This window comes from Tachyglossus aculeatus, chromosome 21, assembly GCF_015852505.1.
Source record: "Tachyglossus aculeatus isolate mTacAcu1 chromosome 21, mTacAcu1.pri, whole genome shotgun sequence".
Lineage (NCBI taxonomy): Eukaryota > Metazoa > Chordata > Mammalia > Monotremata > Tachyglossidae > Tachyglossus > Tachyglossus aculeatus.
In genome coordinates, this window is record NC_052086.1 from 52,132,187 (window position 1) to 52,158,425 (window position 26,239).

The 26,239-nt window shown below is 45.2% G+C and overlaps 1 protein-coding gene across 1 annotated transcript in view; it reads right to left on the minus strand.

The window, feature by feature from the left end:
• Positions 1 to 21,559, minus strand: part of LCMT1 (leucine carboxyl methyltransferase 1) — a 56,860-nt gene extending 35,301 nt beyond the window's left edge. The window contains exons 1-4 of the mRNA XM_038763082.1: positions 21,450 to 21,559; positions 7,124 to 7,215; positions 5,214 to 5,335; positions 189 to 265 (exon numbers count right to left, since the gene is read on the minus strand). Coding sequence (XP_038619010.1) covers positions 189 to 265; positions 5,214 to 5,335; positions 7,124 to 7,215; positions 21,450 to 21,553 — 395 coding nt within the window. The 5' untranslated portion in view covers positions 21,554 to 21,559. The remainder of the gene's footprint in view (positions 1 to 188; positions 266 to 5,213; positions 5,336 to 7,123; positions 7,216 to 21,449) is intronic.
• Between the last annotated feature and the right edge of the window lie 4,680 nt (positions 21,560 to 26,239).

Consider the following 26,239-nt stretch of genomic DNA (forward strand, 5'->3'; position numbering starts at 1 on the left):
GCTGACAAGTGGCGGAGCCGGGATTTGAACCCAGGTCCTTCTGACGTCCAGGCCCGTGCTCTATCCACTAGGCCACGCTAATTAAAACTTGCCTTCTACTGGCAGTGGTGTAGAAATCCGGGAGTCAAAATTTGCAAAAAACCCAGTATCCACAAAAATGCTTTCCTCTTAAAAAACACAAAACTTACTTGATGCTGTTAAGCTTTCTTGTAACTATCATTGGAAAGTCCACTTCAAAATATTTTACTGGGAGGAGATTCTCTTCCTGAAAAATGAAATAAGGGGGTATTGCAGATAAGAAACAATATGTTTTTAAAGGCATGTAAAATAAGGGGAGGTTTCATTCAATCAAAGGTATTTATTGAGCATTTACTATGGGCAGAGCACCGCATTAAGCAATTGGGAGAGTGCGATACAGCAGAATTAGGAGACGCACTCCCTGCCCATAAAGAGCTTTTTCTATCCTGAACCAACCGATATTTTATTAGTAAATCTACTGTTTCCAAATTCATCTGCTGCACCCTAAGCTCTCTGAGGACAGAGCTTTCTTCCTTTGTCCTTCAACTCTTTTGCATTCTCCTAAACCCTTAATACAGTGCTCTGCCCACAGTGGGCATTCAATAAATGCCAGGGCTTGATTTGAGGGGTTTTTAGAATTTCTCTACTCAACACCAAATGTTTATGCTTTCACGTAGCAAAAGTAGCTGCTCTGAAGTTCATCTGTAGTGTTTAAATGAAACACTGCAATCAACATGTTGGACTTAGACTTAACATTTCAATACCACCGGGAAGGCAGCAGGACCCACTAGATTAACCACTGATAAGTAACACAGGCTTGTGGATAAAGCATAGGAACTGGGTTCTAATCCCAGCTCTGCCACTTGCCTGCTGTGTGACCTTGGGCAACTCACTTAACTTCTCTGTGCCTCAGTTACTTCATCTGTACAAAGGGGATTTAGACTGAGCCCCATGTGGGTCAGGGACTGTGCCCAACCTGATTACTTTGAATCTCCCCCAGCACTCAGAACAGTGCTTGACACATATTAAGCACTTAAATACCCTAATTCTTCTTATTAACATCTACGAATTAAGAAATTCTGATGGCTTAACGTACCACGGAACTCGAGATGGTCGTACAGTACAGGCTAACCTCAGTTTCTTCCTTTGTTCTATCGCTTTGCCTTTTCACATTTAGAAAAATCAGTGTTTTCATTTTCTCCAGTCACTTCCTTCCACTCCCTCAATGACAGGCCACTGATCAGGGAGTCCAGATAATAATAATAATAATAATGATATTTGTTTTTTTAGACTGCGAGCCCACTGTTGGGTAGGGACTGTCTCTATATGTTGCCAACTTGTACTTCCCAAGCGCTTAGTACAGTGCTCTGCACACAGTAAGCGCTCGATCATCATCATCATCATCAATCATATTTATTGAGCGCTTACTATGTGCAGAGCACTGTACTAAGCGCTTGGGAAGTACAAATTGGCAACAAATAGAGACAGTCCCTACCCGACAGTGGGCTCACAGTCTAAAAGGGGGAGACAGAGAACAAAACCAAACATACTAACAAAATAAAATACGATTGATTGATTAAGTGCTTACTATGTGCCAAGCTCTGTTCTAAGCACTGGGGTAGATACAAGGTAACCAGGTTGTCCCACGTGGAGCTCACAGTCTTAATCCCCATTTTACAGATGAGGTCACTGAGGCCCAGAGAAGTTAAGTGGCTTGCCCAAGGTCACACAGCAGACAAGTGGGGGAGGTGGGATGAGAACCCACACCCTTTGACTCCAAAGCTTGCCACTAATCATAATAATAATGTTGGTATTTGTTAAGCGTTTACTATGTGCCAAGCACTGTTCTAAGGACTGGGGTAGATACAAGGTAATCAGGTTGACCCACTTGGGGCTCACGGTCTTCATCTTCATTTTACAAATGAGGTAACTGAGGCACAGAGAAGTGACTTGCCTAAGGTCACACCGCTGACAGGTGGCAGAGCCGGGATTAGAACCCACGACCTCTGACTCCAAAGCCCCTGCTCTTTTCCCCTGAGCCCCGCTGCTTGATTTCCCTCCTCGCTCTACCGCTTGGCCTTTTTACATTTAGAAAAATCCGTGTTTTCATTCGATCTAGGCCTTAATGACAGGCCACTGACCAGGAAGTGTGATCCCACTGCTGGGTAGGGACTGTCTCTACATGTTGCCACCTTGTACTTCCCAAGCGCTTAGTACAGTGCTCTGCACACAGTAAGCGCTCAATAAATACGATTGACGATGATGATCTTGACTAGTTGAGCGTGGCAGGATGGCTTAAGGTCCCTCCCCCTTTTAGACTGTGAGCCCGCTGTTGGGTAGGGACTGTCTCTATGTGTTGCCAATTTGTACTTCCCAAGCGCTTAGTCCAGTGCTCTGCACATAGTAAGCGCTCAATAAATACGACTGACGATGATGATGATAAAGGCGTGCGTTTTTCTACGGTATCACAAGAGGTCACCCTATCACGGGACACAGACGGCTCGCTGGAAGAATTATTTGTCATGGCTCTGCGCGGCTCTCCATGGTGACGGGATGGTGACGACCGGTGTTTGGCTTCATTACAGGTTGGCCAGGGTGCGCCCCATCACCCAGCCCACCCCACCGTGACTCAGGCCGCCCTGGGAGATCCGGGTGCCACACGGCCTGGTCTGTTTACCGGTTAGGAATTGGCTGGATTTCGGGTACATCGACCCTGGAACGTACCCAGCAAAGAAGGCAGGGCCTGAGAAAGTGAGTCCAAAAAGCACGGTCTGACTCTAGTCTGGCTTCGGGAGCCCCACACCACTTAGACCGGAATCAGTCCGTCAGTCAATCAATCGTATTTATGGAGCGCTTACTGCGTGCAGAGCGCTGCATTAAGTGCTTGGAAGTTACAATAAACACATTCCCCGCCCACAGCGAGCTTACAGTCTAAAGGAGAAGGAGAGCACCAGGGACTTGAGCCTCTGGTCTAGCTACTTCCAAGTGGAAGGGACCTGGGATTTGATCCAGATTTCCTCAATCAATCAATCAATCGGATTTATTGAGCGCTTACTGTGTGCACAGCACTGTACTAAGCGCTTGGGAAGTACAAGTTGGCAACATATAGAGACAGTCCCTACCCAAAAATGGGTTCACAGTCTCAATCAGGAAGAGGCTCTGAATTGGACCTTTCCTGGTCAGGGATTCTATCTGTAGGATGGCACCAATTTGTCAGTATAGACAAAGGATCCAGAGGTGTGGGGTGGGGCATCCAAAAGCCTAATATGCTCCTCAATGGAATCTTTTTTTTTTCTTTTTAGGTAAAATGGTATTTGTTAAGCACCATGTGTCAAACACCCTTCTACGTGCTGGGATGGGTACAAGTTAATTTGGTCGGACACAGCCCCTGTCCCACATGGGGCTCACAGGCGAAGTAGGAGGGTGAACAGGTACCCCCATTTTACAGCTGAGGAAACAGAGGCACAGAGAAGTTAAGTGACTTGCTCAACGTCAAACAGCATGCAATTGGCAGAGCCGGGATTAGAACCCAGGTCCTTCTGAGTTCCAGGCCCATGCTCGCTCCACTAGGTCATGCTGCTTCTCAGCCTGAAGACTGCTTACTGGTTGGGTTTTGCCAGGACATTTTTAGATGCTTAAAAAGTACTGAGGTTTTATTTTTTCCCCGATCCAGAGAGAGATGAAGAATGATAAAGGCCCTGAAATGGGGAAGGGGGAGCGAAAAGAGCCTTGGAATTCCTGCCCTTTTGCCCTTCCCCGGACCTTTCACCTCACCCCGCCCCTCAGTCAGTCAATCGAATTTACTGAGCGCTTCCCGTGTGCGGAGCACTGTGCTAAGCACTTGGGAGAGTAGAGGAGAACAGACACATTCCCTGCCCATGACAACCTTAGTCTAGAGGTTACAGCCAATAGTGCCTGGCACGTAGTAAGTGCTTAATAAAAACAGGGGATGGGGGAGGTTGACAGAGAGGAGGTTTGGGAGGTGGGGGGAGGACGGAGGGGCACGGGAGGAGAACGGAAGGGTAAGAAAGGGAAAACAGAGTCACCTGCCTCACCCAGCCGGCGCCTCCTTAGAAATCTACACATTAGCAAACTTCATCATAAAGAAAGCACAAGAGGAGGACAAAGGGCACATCCTTAACCCTGCAGGGAAGGGCAATAACTGTGGTATTTCTTAAGCACCTACTTCGTGCCAGGCACTGTACTAAGCACTGGGGTGGATACAAGCGAATCAGGTTGGACCCAGTCCCTGCCCCACCTGGAGTTCACAGTCTCAATCCCCATTTTAGAGATGAGGGAACTGAAGCACAGAGAAGTGAAGTGACTTGTCCATAGTCACCCAGCAGACAAGTGGGAGAGCTGGGATTAGAACCCATGACCTCCCTGACTCCCAGCCCTGTATTCTATCCACTGTGAAATGCTGCTTCTGCGAATCAATCAATCAATCAATCGTATTTATTAAGCGCTTACTGTGTGCAGAGCACTGTACTAAGCGCTTGGGAAGCACAAGTTGGGAAGACAATGGAGGACTCCAGAGGAGTGAGATTTTAGGAAATGGGAGGCCCATTAACCTTGGTAAGGAATAAACAGCAATCAATCAATCAATCAAATTTATTGAGCGCTTACTGCGTGCAGAGCACTGTACTAAGCGCTTGGGAAGTACAAGTTGGCAACATATAGAGACAGTCCCTACCCAACAGTGGGCTCACGGTCTAAAAGGGGGAGACGGAGAACAAAACCAAACATACTAACAAAATAAAATAAATAGAATAGATATGTACAAGTAAAATAGAGTAATAAATATGTACAGACATATATACATATATACAGGTGCTGTGGGGAAGGGACGGAGGTAAGATGGGGGGATGGAGAGGGGGACGAGGGGGAGCAACAGGATATTATTTTTTGGAGCAGAATAGCATATCAGTTTGGCTGGCCCTTAAAAAAAAAAAAAATCAAAACACTCTTTAAAATGGGCAGTTCTAGGCAAGTGAAAAGAGGCAGTTTCTCAAAATGAGACATTCACCTACACCCAGCCTTAGGTTGTGCATCCCCCGGAGGGACAAGGACTGTATCTAATTCCCCCCTTCATTCTCTCCCAGCACTCAGTACAGCGTTCTGCACACAGTAAGCACTTAATACTTCCCTACCTTATGAGCCCAGTTTCACGAGATTTGAAAGAAAAATGTCCTCACCTTTAATTTCCAGAATGTAGTGTCCATACCAGCACCAAGATTCAAAATTTGACAGTTGCCTTCTGTCTTCTTCAGAAAAGCCTTGATCAGTTGAAAAACTCCATGGACCCGAGCAAAATACCCTATGAAAGTTCCAAACGTACCAAAAAAACACAAACAAAAAAACTTCTTTTAAAACAGCACTAGAATGCTGGAAGAGAAAGCTAATTTCTATTCACATGTGTCTTATGTGATAATTCTCTTCTAGCATATCTATTTGAAGTTTAGAGAAAAAATAATTTATGAACCATGTAGACTAGTTACTCATCTTTGTGGTACGAACCCAAGTAACCATATGTATCCTTTGAAATTAAGGTCATTGTTATAACACAAAAAGCATAAAAATCCAAGAGTCTTACTTTTATTAAAGAAATGTACTAAATCTACATATTCCAAATATTTCAATAATAATAATGGCATTTGTTAAGCACTTACTATGTGCAAAGCACTGTTCTAAGCGCTGGGGGGGATACAATGTGATCAAGTTGTCCCCCGTGGGGCTCACAGTCTTAATCCCCATTTTCACAGATGAGGTAACTGAGGCTCAGAGAAGTTAAGTGACTTGCCCAAGGTCACACAGCAGACTTGTGGCGGAGCCGGGATTCAAACCCATGACCTCTGACTCCAAAGCCCGGGCTCTTTCCACTGAGCCACGCTGCTTCTCTAATAATGGCATTTGTTAAGCGCTTACTATGTGCAAAGCACTGTTCTAAGCACTGGGGGATACAAGGTGATCAGGTTGCCCCACGTGGGGCTCACAGTCTTAATCCCCATTTTACAGATGAGGTAACTGAGGCACAGAGAAGTTAAGTGACTTGCCCAAAGTCACACAGCTGACAACTGGCAGAGCCGGGATTTGAACCCATGACCTCTGACTCCAAAGCCCGGGCTCTTTCCACTGAGCCATGCTGCATATCTTTCAATGAAAAATATGATTTTACATCTCTACAGAAACTTGGATTAACCTGATCAGCAACTCACTAAAACAGTCTGTCAGGACTTACAAACGTCCTGTCAAATTATTATTATTATTAATGTTAGCAACTGGGATCCAAGTGAGCAGTTTTGGGGACTCCAGAGGGCTACTTTAAGTCAAAATAAAAAGGCCGCCCGGAGGAGCACAGTGGTTATTCATGGGCAGAAATGCTTGCTTACTACACTCCTTGACTCCACTTATGTCTTGTCTTAAACCACACTCCCTTCCCAGGCTTTTGAAGCCAGAAGAGTGCGGGCAGGCATGCCTTCCCACACGCAGACACACACTCTGCAGAACCACAACAATAATTCCCATGGGTAACAGTCATCCCCCTCTTCCCACGTGCCAGAACTGTGTGCTTGGTGACCCAGGGCATTGACGACAGTCCACTTCCCCCTATGCAAGAGGGAGAATTGCACTTCATAATTAGGGTGCCCCAATTATCACCCCCTCCCATTCACAGCCACTCCACCTGCTATTCGCAATCCATCTAAACCACATCTTCCCAGCATCTACCCAGGACCTCACAAGAGTGGTTCGCAGAACCCCAGATATATTTAAGAATACTTAATAAATGATAAGTAATAAAATAAGGGAAGCAGCATAGCCTAAGTGGATAGAGAAGGATCTGGGTTCTAATCCCGGTTTCACCGCTTGTCTGCTGTGTGACTATGGGCAACTCACTTCTCTGTGCCTCAGTTCCCTCAACTGTAAAATAGAGATTTAGACTCTGGGCCCCAAGTGGGACAGGGACTGTGTCCAATCCAACTTGCTTATATCCACCCCAGTGCTTAGTACAGTGCCTGGCACATAGTAGGTGCTTAAATACTATTATTAGTATAATAATATAATATACTAATTATAAATGCTGACCAGAGTACTGATGATAATTTACCTCTGTTAATTTCTGGTGCCTTCCTGTCTTTGGTCAGTCTTACAAAATGCTGGATGTATGGATCGTGCCAGTAGCCAATACTCACAGCAAACCTGGAAGAGGAGAGAAAAAAGGCCAATTAGAAGAGTCATCCAACCTGATGGCCTGAAATCCCGGGAGGCCCAGGATATGGCAAGCGCTGTCACATCCCTGGGACATAAACCTAGTACAGGCTAATTAAAGCAAGGAGGGAATTCCAGTCTAAATTACAGGTGGGCGATTCTCCTTCCTGCTTCCTTCTCCTCCCTGGGCTACCTTTGTCTGAGGTTTGGTCTGGCAGCGACGCCTATAAAGGCAACCCAGTGGGAGGCTTCTTGGGCCCACTCGAGTGGTTGACTTTACAGCCAAGAGTCATTCGGTCGATCATATTTACTGAACGTTTATTTTGCAGTGGTCAGTCAGTCAATTGTATTTACTGAACACTTACTGTGTGCAGAGCACTGTACTATGCACTTGGGAGAGTACAATATAACAATGAACAGACATTCCCTGCACACAATGAGCTTACGGTCTCGGGGGAGGACAGACATTAATATAAATAAATAAAATTACAGATATGCACATATGTGCAGTGGAGTTGGGAGGGGGGATGAGTAAAGGGGGCAAGTCAGCACAGCGCAGAAGCAAGTGGGAGAAGAGGAAAGGAGGACTTAGCCAGGGAAGGCCTCTTGGAGGAGGTGTGCCTTCAATAAGGCTTTGAAGGGGGTGGGAGGAGTGTGATCATCTGTCGGATACAAGGAGGGAGGGTGTTTGTTCCAGGCAAGAGGCAGGACGTGGGCAAGAGGTTGGCGGAGAGACAGACCAGCACAACAATAATAAGAATAATAATAGTAATTGTTAAGCACTTACTATGTGCCCGGCACTGTTCTAAGCACAACCCCAGTTGAACGGTTCTCAGTTGGTCAGGGACCAACCCCGACAAGATCTCTTCCAGCTAGACGTAAACCCTGAACAATTTAGGGGGCTAGCTGATCTGAATCCCCATTATTTTTAAAACATTTGTTGCGGCCTCAGAATCAACGTCCTCAAGAAGGTGTGGCCCTAGGAGGTACCCCGGCCCAACTCCGGCAGCACAGACAGTGTTTAAGCGACACGACCATGCAAATACTGTTGACCTTCCGATAACTGCTGCATTATTACTACTACTACTAAATAAATAAAATAAGTTGTGATATTTGTTAAGCGCTTATTACGTGCCAAGTGCTGTTGTAAGCACTGGGATATATCCAAGCCACAGGGGGCTCAAACTCTTAATCCCCGTTTTGCAGTTGAGGGAGATCATCATCATCAATCATATTTATTGAGCGCTTACTATGTGCAGAGCACTGTACTAAGCGCTTGGGAAGTACAAATTGGCAACATATAGAGACAGTCCCTACCCAACAGTGGGCTCACAGTCTAAAAAGGGGAGACAGAGAACAAAACCAAACATACTAACAAAATAAAATAGAACAGATATGTACAAATAAAATAAATAGAGTAAAAAATATGTACAAACATATATACATATATACAGGTGCTGTGGGGAAGGGAAGGAGGTAGATGGGGGGGATGGAGAGGGGGACGAGGGGGAGAGGAAGGAGATGAGGCACAAAGAAGTGACTTGCCTAAGGTCACACGCCAGACAGGTGGCAGAACCAGGATTAGAACCCACATCCTCTGACTCCTAAGCCCGTGTTCTTCCCACTAGTCCACGCTGTTTCCTACTACTCCTAATAACAATGGTATTTAAGTGCTTAATATTTAGTGGCAACTGAACTAAATACTGGGGTGGATGGTAAACTCCATGTTAGATAAACTCATGTTATGATTTTCATGCCTTGGCCGAAGGCGCATACATGCAGTGTGGCCTAATGGATAGAGCACAGGCCTGCGACTCAGAAGGACCTGGGTTCTAATCCTGGTTCTGCCACATGTCTGGCGTGTGACCTTAGGCAAGTCACTTCATTTCTCTCTGCCTCAGTTCCCTCATCTGTAAAATGGGGACTGAGACTGTGAGCCCCAAGTGGGACAAGGACTGTGTCCAACCTGACTGGCTTGCATCCACCCCAGTACTTAATACAGTGCCTAGCACACAGTAAGCGCTCCAATATCACAATTATTATTACTATTGTTTGGCATAAAAACATTCCTTCTGACATAATCACTGGCACTTTGTTCAGCACTTACCGTGCACAGGGCACCGTACTAAGTATTTGGGTGAGAAGAATAAGAGCTGATATGCATGAACCCTGCCCTCAAGAAATTCACAGTCTACAATGGAAGACAGGTGTTAAAATAAATTACAGATAGGGGAAATTGTGCTCCTCTAGCCACTGATTTTATTTTGCGCCTGTTGCTCTGTGCTATGTTTTAATGGTTCACCACTCCGGACGGATCTATCTCCAGTTCCTTCTCCTCACTTAACCCCTTAGATTGTGAGTCCCCGCGAGGGACAGGGACGCTGTCTAATTTCCACCACCTGTGTATTTTCTTCCAGCCCTTAGTACAGTGCTCTGCACACACACTGTATGTTGTCATCGCCTGTTTATCAAGTGACAGCCAATATTCTAACTGGTGTAGCTCTCACCAAAACCCGGGCTGGTTTGGAAAAGCCGCATGGCGTAGTGGAGAGAGAACGGGCCGGGAAGCCGTGGGTTCTAATCCCAGCTCCGCGGCTTGCCTGCTGTGTGACCCTGGTCAAGTCACTTCCCTTCTCTGAGCCTCAGTTACCTCCTCTGTAAAATGGGGATTGAGACTGGGAGACCCACATGGCACAGGGACTGTGTCCAACTCAATTTGCTTGTATCCTCCTCAGTGCTGGCACATAGTAAGCACTTAACAAATACCATGACCTTGGACAAGTCACTTAACTTCTCTGGGCTTCAGTTACCTCATCTGTAAAATGGGGATTAAGACTGTGAGCCCCCCGTGGGACAACCTGATCACCTTGTAACCTCCCCAGTGCTTAGAACAGAGCTTTGCACATAGTAAGTGCTTAATAAATCAGCGTGGCTCAGTGGAAAGAGCACGGGCTTTGGAGTCAGAGGTCATGGGTTCGAATCCCGGCTCCCCCACGTCTGCTGTGTGACCTTGGGCAAGTCACTTAACTTCTCTGAGCCTCAGTTACCTCATCTGTAAAATGGGGATTAAGACTGTGAACCCCACATGGGACAACCTGATCACTTTGTATCCCCCCCCAGCGCTTAGAACAGTGCTTTGCACATAGTAAGCGCTTAACAAATGCCAACATTATTATTATTATTATTAAATGCCATCATTATTATTATTATTACTGAGCGGGAGGTGAAACACAAACAAACAGCAACACTCACAACTGCATTTAGCTTTGTTTTCTCTCTCTTTCCTCTCTGTTGCTTAGTCTGGTCTGGCACCCAGGAAGCAGGTGGGAGGATTAAAGGAGACTATCTGGAACTGAAAGCCGGAGGTCCCGGGTTCGAGTCCCGGCTCTGACACCCAATCCCCGTGTGGCCTTGGGCAAACCAATCTCCCCATGCCTCAGTTTCCCCAGCTGTAAATTGGGGATAATAACACCTGAACCCTACCTCGCAGTGGTGTTGCAAGGAATAAATAACTAATTGATGTAAGGTGTTTTGGTAATAAAAAGCACCACACAGAAACATCAAGGGCTTAGTAGAGTGCTTCAGGTGCTTAGTACAGTGATTTGCACACAGTAAGTGCTCAATAATTATGACTGAATGAATGAATGCAAGAACTGCCCAAACCTAAATAGGTTCGACTTGACTAGGATCTAAGGGACGACAGATTGAGCCCAGTAGGCAAAAAAGAGCATACGTTAAGTCACACATTTGAAAAGGTCAGTGAATAACAATAATTGTGGTTCTTGTTAAGCGCTTATTATGTGCCAAACAGTGCTCTAAGCACTGGACTAGACAAAAGTTAATCAGGTTGGGCAAAGTCCCTATGCCACAAGGGGCTCACAGTCTTAATTCCATATTACAAATGTGGTAATTGAGGCACGGAGATGTGAAGTAGCTTGCCCAAGGGCCAATCACCCTTCCAACCAGCTCTTCAGAAACACTTGGAAAAACAAGTTCAAATGGCAATTAAAACTGAAAAAAAAATATTAGAACTATGAGGGAGCTAAACTCATTTTTAATAACAGCTTTGGTTTCTAAGTATAGATCCCTAACAATACCAGAATCTCAAGGCACATTTATTTTTCTGTGCTAATTCAGGGGATCATGGTGCCCTCAACTGTTCCTGGAGACAGAGACAACAATTAAACTCAGGGTCTTGCTGAACAACAACAAAAATGAGCTGGCCAGTAAAAACAGTTTTCTGGACTTGAAGCCGTAGGAAAAAAAAAAAAGAAGCAAGAATCCTAATTCCCATTTTCCAGATGCTTCTTCTATAAAGTACAAACTCTATCACTACATAGCACAAAAAAAACCTGACAATTTGTCTCATTGTAACTAATGTACTCCATGAACTCATTTTCTTCAAATTGGTGCATATATAACTTGAGCATATTGAATATGAACTAGAGAAAGCTACTGCCTTTCTTCAATCTGCTTAGGTTGCTGTGACTAACCATTCAACAACCTTGGTGTTCTTGGAAATCATGAAAAAAGAAAAGAAAAAAGAAATCCCAGAAGTCTATGTTCTGCAATACTTGCAATCCAGTAACATCTAGGAGACCTTATGCTTTTCTATGAAAAATGAAGAAGGTTAAGACAAATTCCCTAAAGCATTAAGACCTCAGTACACTCACCCAGAGGTCCCTGGCAACACAGACCTCAGGTCCACTATCCTAATGGGGAAAAACAAAAGGCTGACAGTTTTGGCACAGGAAATGCCCATGGATGTCTTTCCCTCAGTTATTTAATGTACATTTCAAGCTTTGAGTGTGCAGTTTTCATTTGCTATACACATGTATTATGGGGACATTCATTCATTCAATTGTATTTACTGAGCACTTACTGTGTGCAGGGAACTGTGCTAAGCACTTGGGAGACTACAATACAACAATAAACTGACACATTCCTTGCTCACAATGAGCTTACAGTCTAGGAGGGGAGACAGACACCAATACAAATAAATAACTTACGGATATGTACGTGCTGTGGGGCTGGGAGGGGAGAAGAATAAAGGAAGCAAGTCAGGGAGACACGGAAGGGAGTGGGAGAGGAATGGGGGGCTTAGTCTGGGAAGTCCTCTTGGAGGAGATGTGCCTTCAATAAGGCTTTGAAGTGGGGGGAGAGTGATGGTCCGTCAGATTTCAGGAGGGAGGACATGGGCTAGGAATCGGCAGCAAGGGAGACTAGATGGAGATACAGTGAGAAGGCTAGCACTAGAATAGCAAAATGTACCTGCTGGGGTGTAGAAGGAGTGTAAGTGAGGTGAGGTAGGAGGGGGCAAGGCGGTGGAGTGCTTTAAAGCCAATGGTGAGGAGTTTTTGTTTGATGCAGAGGTGGATGGGCAACTACTGGAGTTTTATGAAGAGTGGGGTGATACGTCCTGAACAGTTCTGTAGGAAAATGATCCTGGCAGCAGAGTGAAGTATGGACTGGAGTGGGGACAGAAAGGAAGCTGGGAGGTCAGCAAGGAGGCTGAGGCAGTAATCCAGGAAGGAGAGGATGAGTTACTGCATTAACGTGGTAGCAGTTCGGATGGAGGAAAGGGCAGATTTTAATGACGTTGTGAAGTTGGGACTGACAGGATTTAGTGGTGGACTGAATATGTGGGTTGAATGAGAGGAGTCAAGGATAATGCCAAGGTTACAGGCTTGTGAGACAGGAAGGATGGCGATGCCATCTACAGCGATGGGAAAGTCAGAGGGGAGGGACAGGGTTTGGGTAGGAAGATAAGGAGTTCTGTTCTGGATGTGTTAAGCTTGAGGTGACGGGAGGACATCCAAGTACAGGTGTCTTGAAAGCAAGAGGAAATGCGAGACTACAGAGAGGGAGAGAGATCAGGGCTGGAGATGTAGATTTGGGTATCACCTGCACAGAGGCACGTATTGCAAAGTACAGATAAAATGGGCCTCCAATTTAATACAAAAACAGTGCACCTCATATGGAGCTGAAAATAAAGAAGCAATCTAATTGGCATGTTTTCTTCCCACCCACTAAAATAACTTGGATTTATAACACGTTCTTTAAAGTTCTCTTGCACTACATTTAATCGGCCCATTCCTGGGGTCAAACAATGCTGTGCAACTAAGAAGAGCTCAATTAAGTAGTAAAGGGGGCAAGAAGTCATGTCTTACCCTTCTCCTCTGAAGCACTTTCCCATCTAACGACTTACTCCTCTAAGAACGCCCCTATATACCACCCCTACTCACACAGCTTTTTATATGCATATATGTATAAAAATATGTACATATTTATAAATAATGATGGTATTTGTTAAGCGCTTACTGTGTGCCGAGCACTGTTCTAAGCACTAGGGGGGATACAAGCTAATCAGGTTGTCCCATGTGGGGGTCACAGTCTTAAAACCCATTTTTACAGATGAGGTAACTGTGACACAGAGAAGTTAAGTGGCTTACCCAACGTCACACAGCTGATAAGTGGCGGAGCAGGGATTAGAACCCGTGACCTCTGACTCCCAAGCCCATGCTCTTGCCACTAGGCCACGCTGCATCTCTAAAGTCACGGGTTCTAATCCTGCTCCTCCACTTGTCTGCTGTGTGGCCTTAGGCAATTCACTTCTCTGTGACTGAGTTTCCTCATCTGCCAAATCGGGATGAAGACTCTGAGCCCCATGTGGGACAACCTGATGACCTTGTATCTCTCCCAGCGCTCAGAACAGTGCTTGGCACATAGTCAGTGCTTAACAAATATCATCATCATTACTATCCTCTCTGTTTCAGTTCCCTCATTTGACAAATGGGGTTGAAGACTGTGAGCCCCATACAGGACAACCTGATCACCTTGTATCTACCCCCAGCACTTGGAACAGTGGTAAACGCCTAATAAATACCACCATCATCATCATTATTATTCTCTGTGCCTCAGTTTCCTCATCTGTCAAATGGGGATTTAGAATGGGAGCCTCCCATGGGACAGGGGCTGTGTCCAACCTGACTGGCTTGGATCTATTTTAGATGCTACATCATGATGCCTGTCTCCTTGTTTTGTTGTCAGTCTCCCCATTTCTACACTATGAGCCCCATGTTGGTTAGGGATAGGAACCAACTCTGTATGTTGCCGATCTGTACTTCCCAAGTGCTCAGTACAGTGCTCTGCACACAGAAACTGTCAATCAATATGATTGAATGAATGAATGAATGAGGGGTGAGGGTGATCTACTTGCTTTGTTTTGTTGTCCGTCTCCCCCCTTCTAATAATAACGGCATGTGTTAAATGATGTTGGTATTTGTTAAGTGCTTGCTATGTGCAAAGCACTGCTCTAAGCGCTGGGGGAAGGGATACAAGGTGATCAGGTTGTCCCACGTGGGGCTCACAGTCAATCACCATTTGACAGATGAGGTCACTGAGGCTCAGAGAAGTGACTTTCCCAAGGTCACACAGCTGACAAGTGGCAGAGCCAGGATTAGAACCCATGACCTCTGACTCCCAAGCCCGTGGTCTATCCACTGAGCCACATTGCTTCGCTAGACTGTGAGCCCATTGTTGGGTAGGGACCTTCTCTAAATGTTGCCGATTTGTACTTTCCGAGTGCTTAGTCCAGTGCTCTGCACACGGTAAGCGTTCAATAAATACGACTGAATGAATGAATGAGGGGTGAGGGTGACCTAGTTGTTGTGTTTTGTTGTCTGTTTCCCCCTTCTAATAATAATAATGGTGATGGCATTTGTTAAGCGCTTACTATGTGCAAAGCACTGTTCTAAGCGCTGGGGAGGTTACAAGGTGATCAGGTTGTCCCACGGGGGGCTCACAGTCTTCATCCCCATTTTACAGATGAGGGAACTGAGGCCCAGAGAAGTTAAGTGACTTGCCCAAAGTCACACAGCTGACAACTGGCGGAGCCCAGATTAGAACTCATAACCTCTGACTCCGAAGCCCGGGCTCTTTCCACTGAGCCCTGCTGCTTCTCTAGACTGTGAGCCCGTTGTTGGGTACGGACCGTCTCTATACGTTGCCGATTTGTACTTCCTAAGCGCTTAGTACAGTGCTCTGCGCACAGTCAAGCGCTCAATAACTATGACTGAATGAATGAATGAGGGCTGAGGGTGGTGACGGTGACCTACTTCTTTGGTTTTGTTGTCAGTCTCCCCCTTCTAGACTATGAGCCTGTTGTTGGGTAGGGACCGTCTCTACATGTTGCCGACTTGTACTTCCCAAGCGCTTTGTACAGTGCTCTGCACGCAATAAATACGATTGAATGAAGGAGTGAATGCCCCCTTTTTCCTCCCCTCCTCCCCATCCCCCCTTCTGCCCTACCTCCTTCCCCTCCCCACAGCCCTTGTATATATCTGATCAGATTTATTACTCTATTTTACTTGTAACATTCTATTTATTTTGTTATCCCGGCTCCACCAATTGTCAGCTGGGTGACTTTGGGCAAGTCACTTCACTTCCCTGTGCCTCAGTTGCCTCATCTGTAAAATGGGGATTGACTGGGAGCCCCCCCGTGGGACAACCCTATCACCTTGTAACTTCCCCAGCGCTTAGAACAGTGCTTGGCACATAGTAAGCGCTTAATAAATGCCATCATCATTATTATTATTATTATTATACAGCTTTAATTCTATTTGTCCTGAGAATTTTGTCACCTGTCTCCACGTTTTGCTTTGTTGTCTGTCTCCCCCTTCTAGGCTCAGAGAAGCAGAGTGGCTCAGTGGAAAGAGCACGGGCTTTGAAGTCGGAGGCCACGGGTTCAAATCCCGGCTCCACCACTTAATAATAATAATAATTATGGCAATTATTAAGCACTTACTATGTGCGAAGCACTGTTCTAAGCGCTGGGGAGGTAACAAGGTGATCAGGTTGTCCTACGGGGGGCTCACAGTCTTCATCCCCATTTTACAGATGAGGGGACTGAGGCACAAAGAAGTTAAGTGACTTGCCCAAAGTAACAAAGCTGACAGTTGGCAGAGCTGAGATTCGAACCCATGACCTCTGACTCCAAAGCCCGTGCTCTTTCCACTGAGCCACTTGTCAGCTGTGTGACTTTGGGCAAGTCACTTAACTTCTCTGGGCCTCAGTTCCCTCATCTGTAAAATGGGGATTAAGACTGTGAGCCCCACCTTGTAACCTCTCCAGCGCTTAGAACAGTGCTTTGCACATAGTAAGAAGCCGCGTGGCTCAGTGGAAAGAGCCCGGGCTTTGGAGTCAGAGGTCATAGGTTCATATCCCGGCTCCGCCAATTGTCAGCTGTGTGACTTTGGGCAAGTCACTTAACTTCTCTGGGCCTCAGTTCCCTCATCTGTAAAATGGGGATTAAGACTGCAATTAAGACCCCACCTAATAACCTCTCCAGCGCTTAGAACAGTGCTTTGCACATAGTAAGAAGCCGCATGGCTCAGTGGAAAGAGCCCGGGCTTTGGAGTCAGAGGTCATGGGTTCAAATCCCGGCTTCTCCAATTGTCAGCTGTGTGACTTTGGGCAAGTCACTTAGCTTCTCTGTGCCTCAGTTACCTCATCTGTAAAATGGGGGTTAAGACTGTGAGCCCCCCCATGGGACAACCTGATCACCTTGTAACGTCCTCAGCGCGTAGAACAGTGCTGTGCACATAGTAAGTGCTTAATAAATGCCATCATTATTATTATTATTATTATTATTATTATTATTATTAGGTAAGCCCGTTGTTGGGTAGGGACCGTCTCAATATGTTGCCGACCTGTACTGCCCAAGCGCTTAGTCCAGTGCTCTGCACACAGTAAAGGCACAATAAATACGACTGAATGAATGAATGATCATTCATTCACTACTTGTATATACATGTATATACGTTTGTACGTCTTTATTACTCTATTTATTTTATTTGTACATATTTATTCTATTTTGTTAGTGTTTTGTTTTGTTGCGTGTCTCCCCCTTCTGGACTGTGAGCCCACTGTTCATTCATTCAATCGTATTTATTGAGTGCTTACTGTGTGCAGAGCACTGTACTAAGCTCCTGGGAAGTACAAGTTGGCAACATATAGAGACGGTCCCTACCCAACAGCGGGCTCACAATCTAGAAGGGGGAGACAGAGAACAAGACAAAACATATTAACAAAATAAAATAGAGTAATAAATACGTACAAACATATACACGTATATACAGGTGGTGTGGGGAGGGGAAGGAGGTAAGATGGGGGGGGATGGGGAGGTGGAGGAGGGGGACAGGGAGCGGGGGCTCAGTCTGGGAAGGCCTCCTGAAGGAGGTGAGCTCTCAGTACGGCTTTGAGGGACCAACTCTATATGTTGCCAACTTGTACTTCCAAGCGCTTAGTACAGTGCTCTGCACACAGTAAGCGCTCAATAAATACCTTTGAATGAATGAATGAATGAAGAATGAATGAACGAATGAATGAATACTTTATTTATTACTCTATTTTATTTGTACATATTTATTCTATTTATTTTATTCTGTTAATATGTTTTGTTTTGTTGTCTGTCTCCCCCTTCTAGACTGTGAGCCCACTGTTGGGTAGGGACCGGCTCTAGATGTTGCCGACTTGGACATACCTAGCGCTTAGTACAGTGCTCTGCACACAGTAAGCGCTCAATAAATACGAATGAATGAGTGAATGAAGAATGAATGAACGAATGAATACTCTATTTATCACTCTATTTACTCTATTTTATTTGTACATATTAATTCTATTTCATTAATATGTTTTGTTGTCTGTCTCCCCCTTCTAGGCTGTGAGCCCGCTGTTGGGTAGGGACCGGCTCCAGATGTTGCCGACTTGGACTTCCCTAGTGCTTAGTACAGTGCTCTGCACACAGTAAGCGCTCAAAAAATACCAATGAATGACGAACGAATGAATGAATGAATGAATACTCTATCACTCTGCTCTATTTTATTTGTACACATTTATTGTATTTCGTTAATATGTTTTGTTGTCTGTCTCCCCCTTCTAGACTGTGAGCCCGCTGTTGAGTAGGGACCGTCTCTAGATGTTGCCGACTTGGACTTCTGAAGCGCTTAGTCCAGTGCTCTGCACACAGTAAGCACTCCGTAAATACGATTGAATGAATGACTGCACTTCCCAAGCACTTAGTCCAGTGCTCTGCACACAGTAAGCGCTCAATATGAATGAATGAAGAATGAATGAATGAGTGAATGAATGAACGAATGTACATATTTATTACTCTATTTATTTTACTTGCACATATCTATTCTATTTATTTTATTTTGTTAGTATGTTTGGTTTTGTTCTCTGTCTCCCCCTTTTACACTGTGAGCCCACTGTTGGGTAGGAACTGTCTCTATATGTTGCCAACTTGTACTTCCCAAATGCTTAGTACAGTGCTCTGCACACAGTAAGCGCTCAATAAATATGAATGAATGAATGAAGAGTGAATGAATGAATGAGTGACTGACTGACTCCCTTCCAGGCCCTACTAAGAGCTCACCTCCTCCAGGAGGCCTTCCCAGACTGAGGCCCCCCCTTCCTCTCCACCTCATCCCCCTCTCCATCCCCTCCGTCTTACCTCCTTCCCTTCCCCACAGCACCTGTATATATGCTTGTACATATTTATTACTCTATTTATTTATTTATTTTACTTGTACATATCTATTCTATTTATTTTATTTTGTTAATATGTTTGGTTTCGTTCTCTGTCTCCCCCTTCTAGACTCCCCCTTCTAGTCCCTACCTCTGTTGGGTAGGGACTGCCTCTATATGTTGCCGACCTGTACTTCCCAAGCGCTTAGTCCAGTGCTCTGCACACAGTAAGCGCTCAATAAATACGATTGATTGATTGATTCTATTTATTTTATTTTGTTAGTATGTTTGGTTTCGTTCTCCATCTCCCCCTTCTAGACTGTGAGCCCACTGTTGGGTAGGGACTGCATATGTTGCTGACTTGTACTTCCCAAGCGCTTAGTACAGTGCTCTGCACACAGTAAGCGCTCACTATGTACGACTGAATGAATGAATGTACTTCCCAGGCGCTTAGTCCAGTGCTCTGCACACAGTAAGCGCTCAATGAATGAAGAATGAACTAATGAGTGACTGATTGACTCCCTTCAAGGCCCTACTGAGAGCTCACCTCCTCCAGGAGGCCTTCCCAGACTGAGCCCCCTCCTTCCTCTCCCCCTCTCCATCCCCCTCCTTACCTCCTTCCCTTCCCCACAGCACCTGTATAGATGTATATATAATAATAATGGCACTTATTAAACACTTACTATGTGCAAGGCACTGTTCTAATCGCTGGGGGTATAGAAGGTGATCAGGTTGTCCCACGTGGGGCTCACAATCTTCATCCCCATTTTACAGATGAGGTAACTGAGGCCCAGAGAAGTTAAGTGACTTGCCCAAAGTCACACAGCTGACAAGTGGCAGAGCCAGGATTCGAACCCATGACCTCTGGCTCCAAAGTCTGTGCTCTTTCCACTGAGCATATATTTGTACATATTTATTACTCTACTTATTTATTTATCTTACTTGTACGTATCTATTCTATTTATTTTATTTTGTTAGTATGTTAGGTTTTGTTCTCTGTCTCCCCCTTCTAGACTGAGAGCCCACTGTCGGGTAGGGACTGTCTCTATATGTTGCCAACTTGTAATAATATTAATAATGATGGCATTTATTAAGCACTTACCGTGTGCAGAGCACTGTTCTAAGCGCTGGAAGCGCTTAGAACAGTGCTCTGCACACAGTAAGCGCTCGATAAATATGAATGAATGAATGAGTGACTGAATGAATGACTGAATGAATGAATGAGTGACTGACTGAGGGCAGCGCTTAGAACAGTGCTCTGCACACAGTAAGCGCTCGATAAATATGAATGAATGAATGAGTGACTGAATGAATGACTGAATGAATGAATGAGTGACTGACTGAGGGCAGCGCTTAGAACAGTGCTCTGCACACAGTAAGCGCTCGATAAATATGAATGAATGAGTGACTGAATGAATGACTGACTGAATGAATGAATGAGTGAGTGACTGACTGAGGGCAGCGGTTAGAACAGTGCTCTGCACCCAGTAAGCGCTCAATAAATATGAATGACTGAATGAATGAGTGACTGAATGAATGAGTGACTGACTGAATGAATGAGTGAGTGAGTGAGTGACTGACTGAGGGCAGCGCTTAGAACGGTGCTCTGCACCCGGTAAGCGCTCAATAAATATGAATGACTGAATGAATGAGTGACTGAATGAATGAGTGACTGACTGAATGAATGAGTGAATGAGTGACTGACTGAGGGCAGCGCTTAGAACGGTGCTCTGCACCCGGTAAGCGCTCAATAAATATGAATGACTGAATGAATGAGTGACTGAATGAATGAGTGACTGACTGAATGAATGGGTGAGTGAGTGACTGACTGAGGGCAGCGCTTAGAACAGTGCTCTGCACCCGGTAAGCGCTCAATAAATATGAATGACTGAATGAATGAGTGACTGAATGAATGAGTGACTGACTGAATGAATGGGTGAGTGAGTGACTGACTGAGGGCAGCGCTTAGAACAGTGCTCTGCACCCGGTAAGCGCTCAATAAATATGAATGACTGAATGAATGAGTGACTGACTGAATGAGTGACAGATTGACTGAATGAGTGAGTGACTGAGGGCAGCGCTTAGAACAGTGCTCTGCACCCAGTAAGCGCTCAATAAATATGAATGACTGAATGAATGAGTGACTGAATGAATGAATGACTGAATGAATGAGTGAGTGACTGACTGACTGAGGGCAGCGCTTAGAACAGTGCTCTGCACCCGGTAAGCGCTCAATAAATATGAATGACTGAATGAATGAGTGACTGAATGAGTGACAGACTGACTGAATGAGTGAGTGAGTGACTGAGGGCAGCGCTTAGAACGGTGCTCTGCACACAGTAAGCGCTCAATAAATATGAATGAATGAATGAATGAGTGACTGAATGAATGAATGAGTGAGTGACTGACTGACTGAGGGCAGCGCCTAGAACAGTGCTCTGCACACAGTAAGCGCTCAATAAATATGAATGACTGAATGAATGAGTGACTGAATAGTGACTGACTGAATGAATGAGTGAGTGACTGAGGGCAGCGCTTAGAACGGTGCTCTGCACACAGTAAGCGCTCAATAAATATGAATGACTGAATGAATGAGTGACTGAATGAATGAGTGACTGACTGAATGAATGAGTGAATGAGTGACTGACTGACTGAATGAGTGAGGGCCGCCCCCGCCGCCCTCCGGCCGTCGGTACCTCTTACAGAGGGAGGCATCGTCGCAGGTTCCCTGCACGCCCTCGTCGGCCGCGGTGCAGGGTCCTCCGGACGGACGGCACGGCTCCCGGAGGCTGACGGCCATGGCGGGGACCACCACCGCCACCGCCACCGCCCCCTCAGCTCCGCCTCACACACCGCCCCGCGGCCCGACGCCCTCTCCCAACAACCCGCCTCCTCATTGGCTCCTCCTCCTCCCCACCCCGCCGCATCCCGGACGCTCATTGGCCGGCACCCTCCCTTGGCCCCGCCCCCTGCCGGGGCCCCGCCCCCTCCCGCCCGACAATCGCGCCCTTCTCCTCGCTCTTCGCCCCCGACGCTCAGGAAGGGTCGAGCGGAAGTGTCGTCATCGGGGTGGGCCCCGGTGCCTTCTGGGAGTCGTAGTTTTTGCCGCCGCCGCCGTGCTTTTCATTCATTCATTCATTCATTCATTCATTCGTATTTATTGAGCGCTTACTGTGTGCAGAGCACTGGACTAATCAATCAATCAGTCATATTTATTGAGCGCTTACTGGGTGCAGAGCACTGGACTAATCAATCAATCAGTCATATTTATTGAGCGCTTACTGGGTGCAGAGCACTGGACTAATCAATCAATCAGTCATATTTATTGAGCGCTTACTGGGTGCAGAGCACTGGACTAATCAATCAATCAGTCGTATTTATTGAGCGCTTACGGTGTGCAGAACACTGGACTAATCAATCAGTCGTATTTATTGAGTGCTTACTGGGTGCAGAGCACTGGACTAATCAATCAATCAGTTGTATTTATTGAGCGCTTACTGGGTGCGGAGCACTGGACTAATCAATCATTCAGTCGTACTTATTGAGCGCTTACTGTGTGCAGAGCACTGGACTAAATCAATCAATTGTATTTATTGAGCGCTTACTGTGTGTAGAGCACTGGACTAATCAATCAATCAGTCGTATTTATTGAGCGCTTACTGGGTGCAGAGCACTGGACTAATCAATCAATCAGTCGTATTTATTGAGCGCTTACTGGGTGCAGAGCACTGGACTAATCAATCAATCAGTCGTATTTATTGAGCGCTTACTGGGTGCTGAGCACTGAACTAAGCGCTTGGGAAGGATAAGTTGGCAACATCTAGAGACAGTCCCTACCCAACAGCAGGCTCACAGTCTAGAAGGGGGAGATCATTCATTCATTCATTCAATCGTATTTATTGAAAGCTTACTGTGTGCAGAGCACTGAACTAATCAATCAATCAATCGTATTTGTTGAGCGCTTACTGGGTGCGGAGCACTGGACTAATCAATCAATCAGTCATATTTATTGAGCACTTACTGGGTGCGGAGCACTGGACTAATCAATCAATCAGTCTTATTTATTGAGTGGTTACTGGGTGCAGAGCACTGGACTAATCAATCAATCAGTCGTATTTATTGAGCGCTTACTGGGTGCAGAGCATTGGACTAATCAATCAATCAGTCGTATTTATTGAGCACTTACTGGGTGCAGAGCACTGGACTAATCAATCAATCAGTCGTATTTATTGAGCGCTTACTGGGTGCGGAGCACTGGACTAATCAATCAATCAGTCATATTTATTGAGCGCTTACTGTGTGCGGAGCACTGGACTAATCAATCAATCAGTCGTATTTATTGAGCGCTTACTGGGTGCAGAGCACTGGACTAAGCGCTTGGGAAGGACAAGTTGGCAACATATGGAGACGGTCCCTACCCAACAGCAGACTCACAGTCTAGAAGGGGGAGGCAGACAACAAAACATATTAACGAAATAAAATAAATAGAATTCATTCATTCATTCAATCGTATTTATTGAGCGCTTACTGGGTGCTGAGCACTGGACTAAGTGCTTGGGAAGGACAAGTTAGCAACATCTAGAGACGGTCCCTACCCAACAGCGGGCTCACAGTCTAGAAGGGGGAGACAGACAACAAAACAAAACATATTAACAAAATAAAATAAATAGAATTCATTCATTCAATCGTATTTATTGAGCGCTTACTGTGTGCTGAGCACTGGACTAAACGCTTGGGAAGTACAAGTTGGCAACATCTAGAGATGGTCCCTACCCAACAGCAGGCTCACAGTCTAGAAGGGGGAGACAAACAAAACAAAACATACTTACAAAATAAAATAAATAGAATTCATTCATTCATTCAATCTTACTTATTGAGCACTTACTGTGTGCTAAGCACTGGACTAAGCGCTTGGGAAGTACAAGTTGGCAACGTATAGAGACGGTCCCTACCCAACAGCGGGCTCACAGTCTAGAAGGGGGAGACAGACAACAAAACAAAGCGTATTAACAAAATGCTATGCACACAGTAAGCGCTCAATAAATATGATTGAATGAATGAAAAATAAATAAAATTCATTCAATCGTATTTATTGAGCACTTACTGTGTGCTGAGCACTGGACTAAGCGCTTGGGAAGTACAAGTTGGCAACATCTAGAGACGGTCCCTACCCAACAGCGGGCTCACAGTCTAGAAGGGGGAGACAGACAACAAAATATATTCACAAAATAAAATAAATAGAATAGTAAATATGTACAAGTAAAATAAATAAATAAATAGAGTAATAAATCCGTACAAACATATATACATATATACAGGTGCTGTGGGGAGGGGAAGGAGCGGGCTCGGTCTGGGAAGGCCTCCTGGAAGAGGTGAGCTCTCAGTAGGGCTTTGAAGGGCTTCCCCCACCCCACCTCCCAACTTACCAATTGCTGCTGCAGCGTGCACCTTATTCAATCATCAATCGTATTTATCAATCGTATTTATTGAGCGCTTACTATGTGCAGAGCACTGTACTAATACTAATACTAAAACTACTAATACTACTAATACTAATACTACTAATACTAAAACTAAAACTAATACTAATACTAATACTAATAATCGTATTTATTGAGCACTTACTGTGTGCTGAGCACTGGACTAAGCGCTTGGGAAGTACAATTCAGCAACAAACACCCAGTCACTCATTCAATCGTCCTTGGCTCATTGGAAAGAGCACAGGCTTGGGAGTCAGAGGTCATGGGTTCGAATCCCGACTCCGCCACTTGTCAGCTGTGTGACCTTGGGCAAGGCTCTTAACTTCTCTGAGCTTCAGTTACCTTGTCTATAAAATTAAGATTAATGAATTAATTTATTAAAATTAAAATTAAGACACACACAGATGCGGTGGGGCGGTGGGGAGCGAGTTGTGGTGATGCAGGGGGGGGAGCTGAGGAAAAGTGGGGCTTGGTCTGGGAGGGCGTCTTGGAGGAGGTGTGCTTTAGCCAACTGTGTACAGGACCCCAGTAATGTGACTACTCTTTTTGTTTTATACCAGGAAGGCCAGTCTGACCCCTGACCCATTGACTTTGGCTCCTGTTCGTCCAGTATTTTTATTTTAAGTGCCCAGCCTCTATCAGTTGAGTGTAACTGAACACCTACTATGGTACTCAGCACTGGATTGAGTGTTTGGGAGGCTGCAATAGAATTAGTTGGTGTGATCCCTGCCCTCAGGAAGTTTATACTCCGGAAGGGGAGACAGACACTAAAGTAAATTGCAGAGTGCAGGAAGTAACAGATTATAAAGAAGTGGATATCAGTGGCTACAAGAATCAGCCTGAGAGTCAAAAGGACTGAGTTCAAATTTTGACCACACAACTCTGCTGTGTGACCTTGGGCAAGTCACTTAGTGTCTCTATGCCTCAGTTACCTCAACTGTAAAATGAGAATTAAAACTATGATTCCCATGGGTTCAAACCCCGGCTCCACCAGTTGTCAGCTGTGTGACTTTGGGCAAGTCACTTGACTTCTCTGTGCCTCAGTTACCTCATCTGGAAAATGGGGATTAAGATTGTGAGCCCCAGGTGGGACACCCGATCACCTTGTAACCTCCCCAGCGCTTAGAACAGTGCTTTGCACATAGTAAGCGCTTAATAAATGCCATCATTATTATTATAGGGGACACGGACTATGTCCAAACTAATTAACTTGTATCTACCCCTGTGCTTAGTACAGTGCCTGGCACATAGAAAGCATTTAACATGTACCATTTTTTAAAAAATGTGAAAGGAATGGAGGTAAGGTGGGAGACTGTAAATTCATTGTAGGCAAGGAACGTGTCTACCAACTTTGTTATACTTTCACAAGTGCTTAGTACAGTGTTCTGCACACAGTAACTGCTCAATAACTACTCACTGTTGACAGAACCTCACTACTGAAAACATTGAGTTCTCAACAACAGTATCGTAAAATTTTCTAGGTTGTTCTTTTATCATTCCTGGTGGGATGACTTCCAATTTTTACATGAGTACTTAGAGCATTCCAAGATTGAACTGTGATGAGAGGAATTATTTACGGAACAGGACCTTCTTAATGGACAATGTAACCAGATAGGAGCTAAATGTAGTTTCCAAATTTCAGGTTCCAGTTTTAGCGGCTATGGTCGTTTGTTTATATATATTCCATCTCAGAAATGATCGTGGAAATATTTCATGTAATAAGACTTCATTATTTATCCCACAGTAGTCTAACTTCTACGATTCATGTAATAAACTGCTTCACTTTAAACTTCACGGGTTGTTTCAGGATTATTAAATGTCTCCCTTTTTTATGGTATTTCTAAAGCGCTTATTATATGCTAAGCAGTGTTCAAAGCACTGGCGTAGACACAAGATAATCAGGTTGGACACGGTTCATGTCCCGCATGAGGCTCACGGTCTTAATCCCTATTTTACAGATGAGGTAACTAAGGCACAGAGAATTAGAACCCAGGTCCTTCAGACTC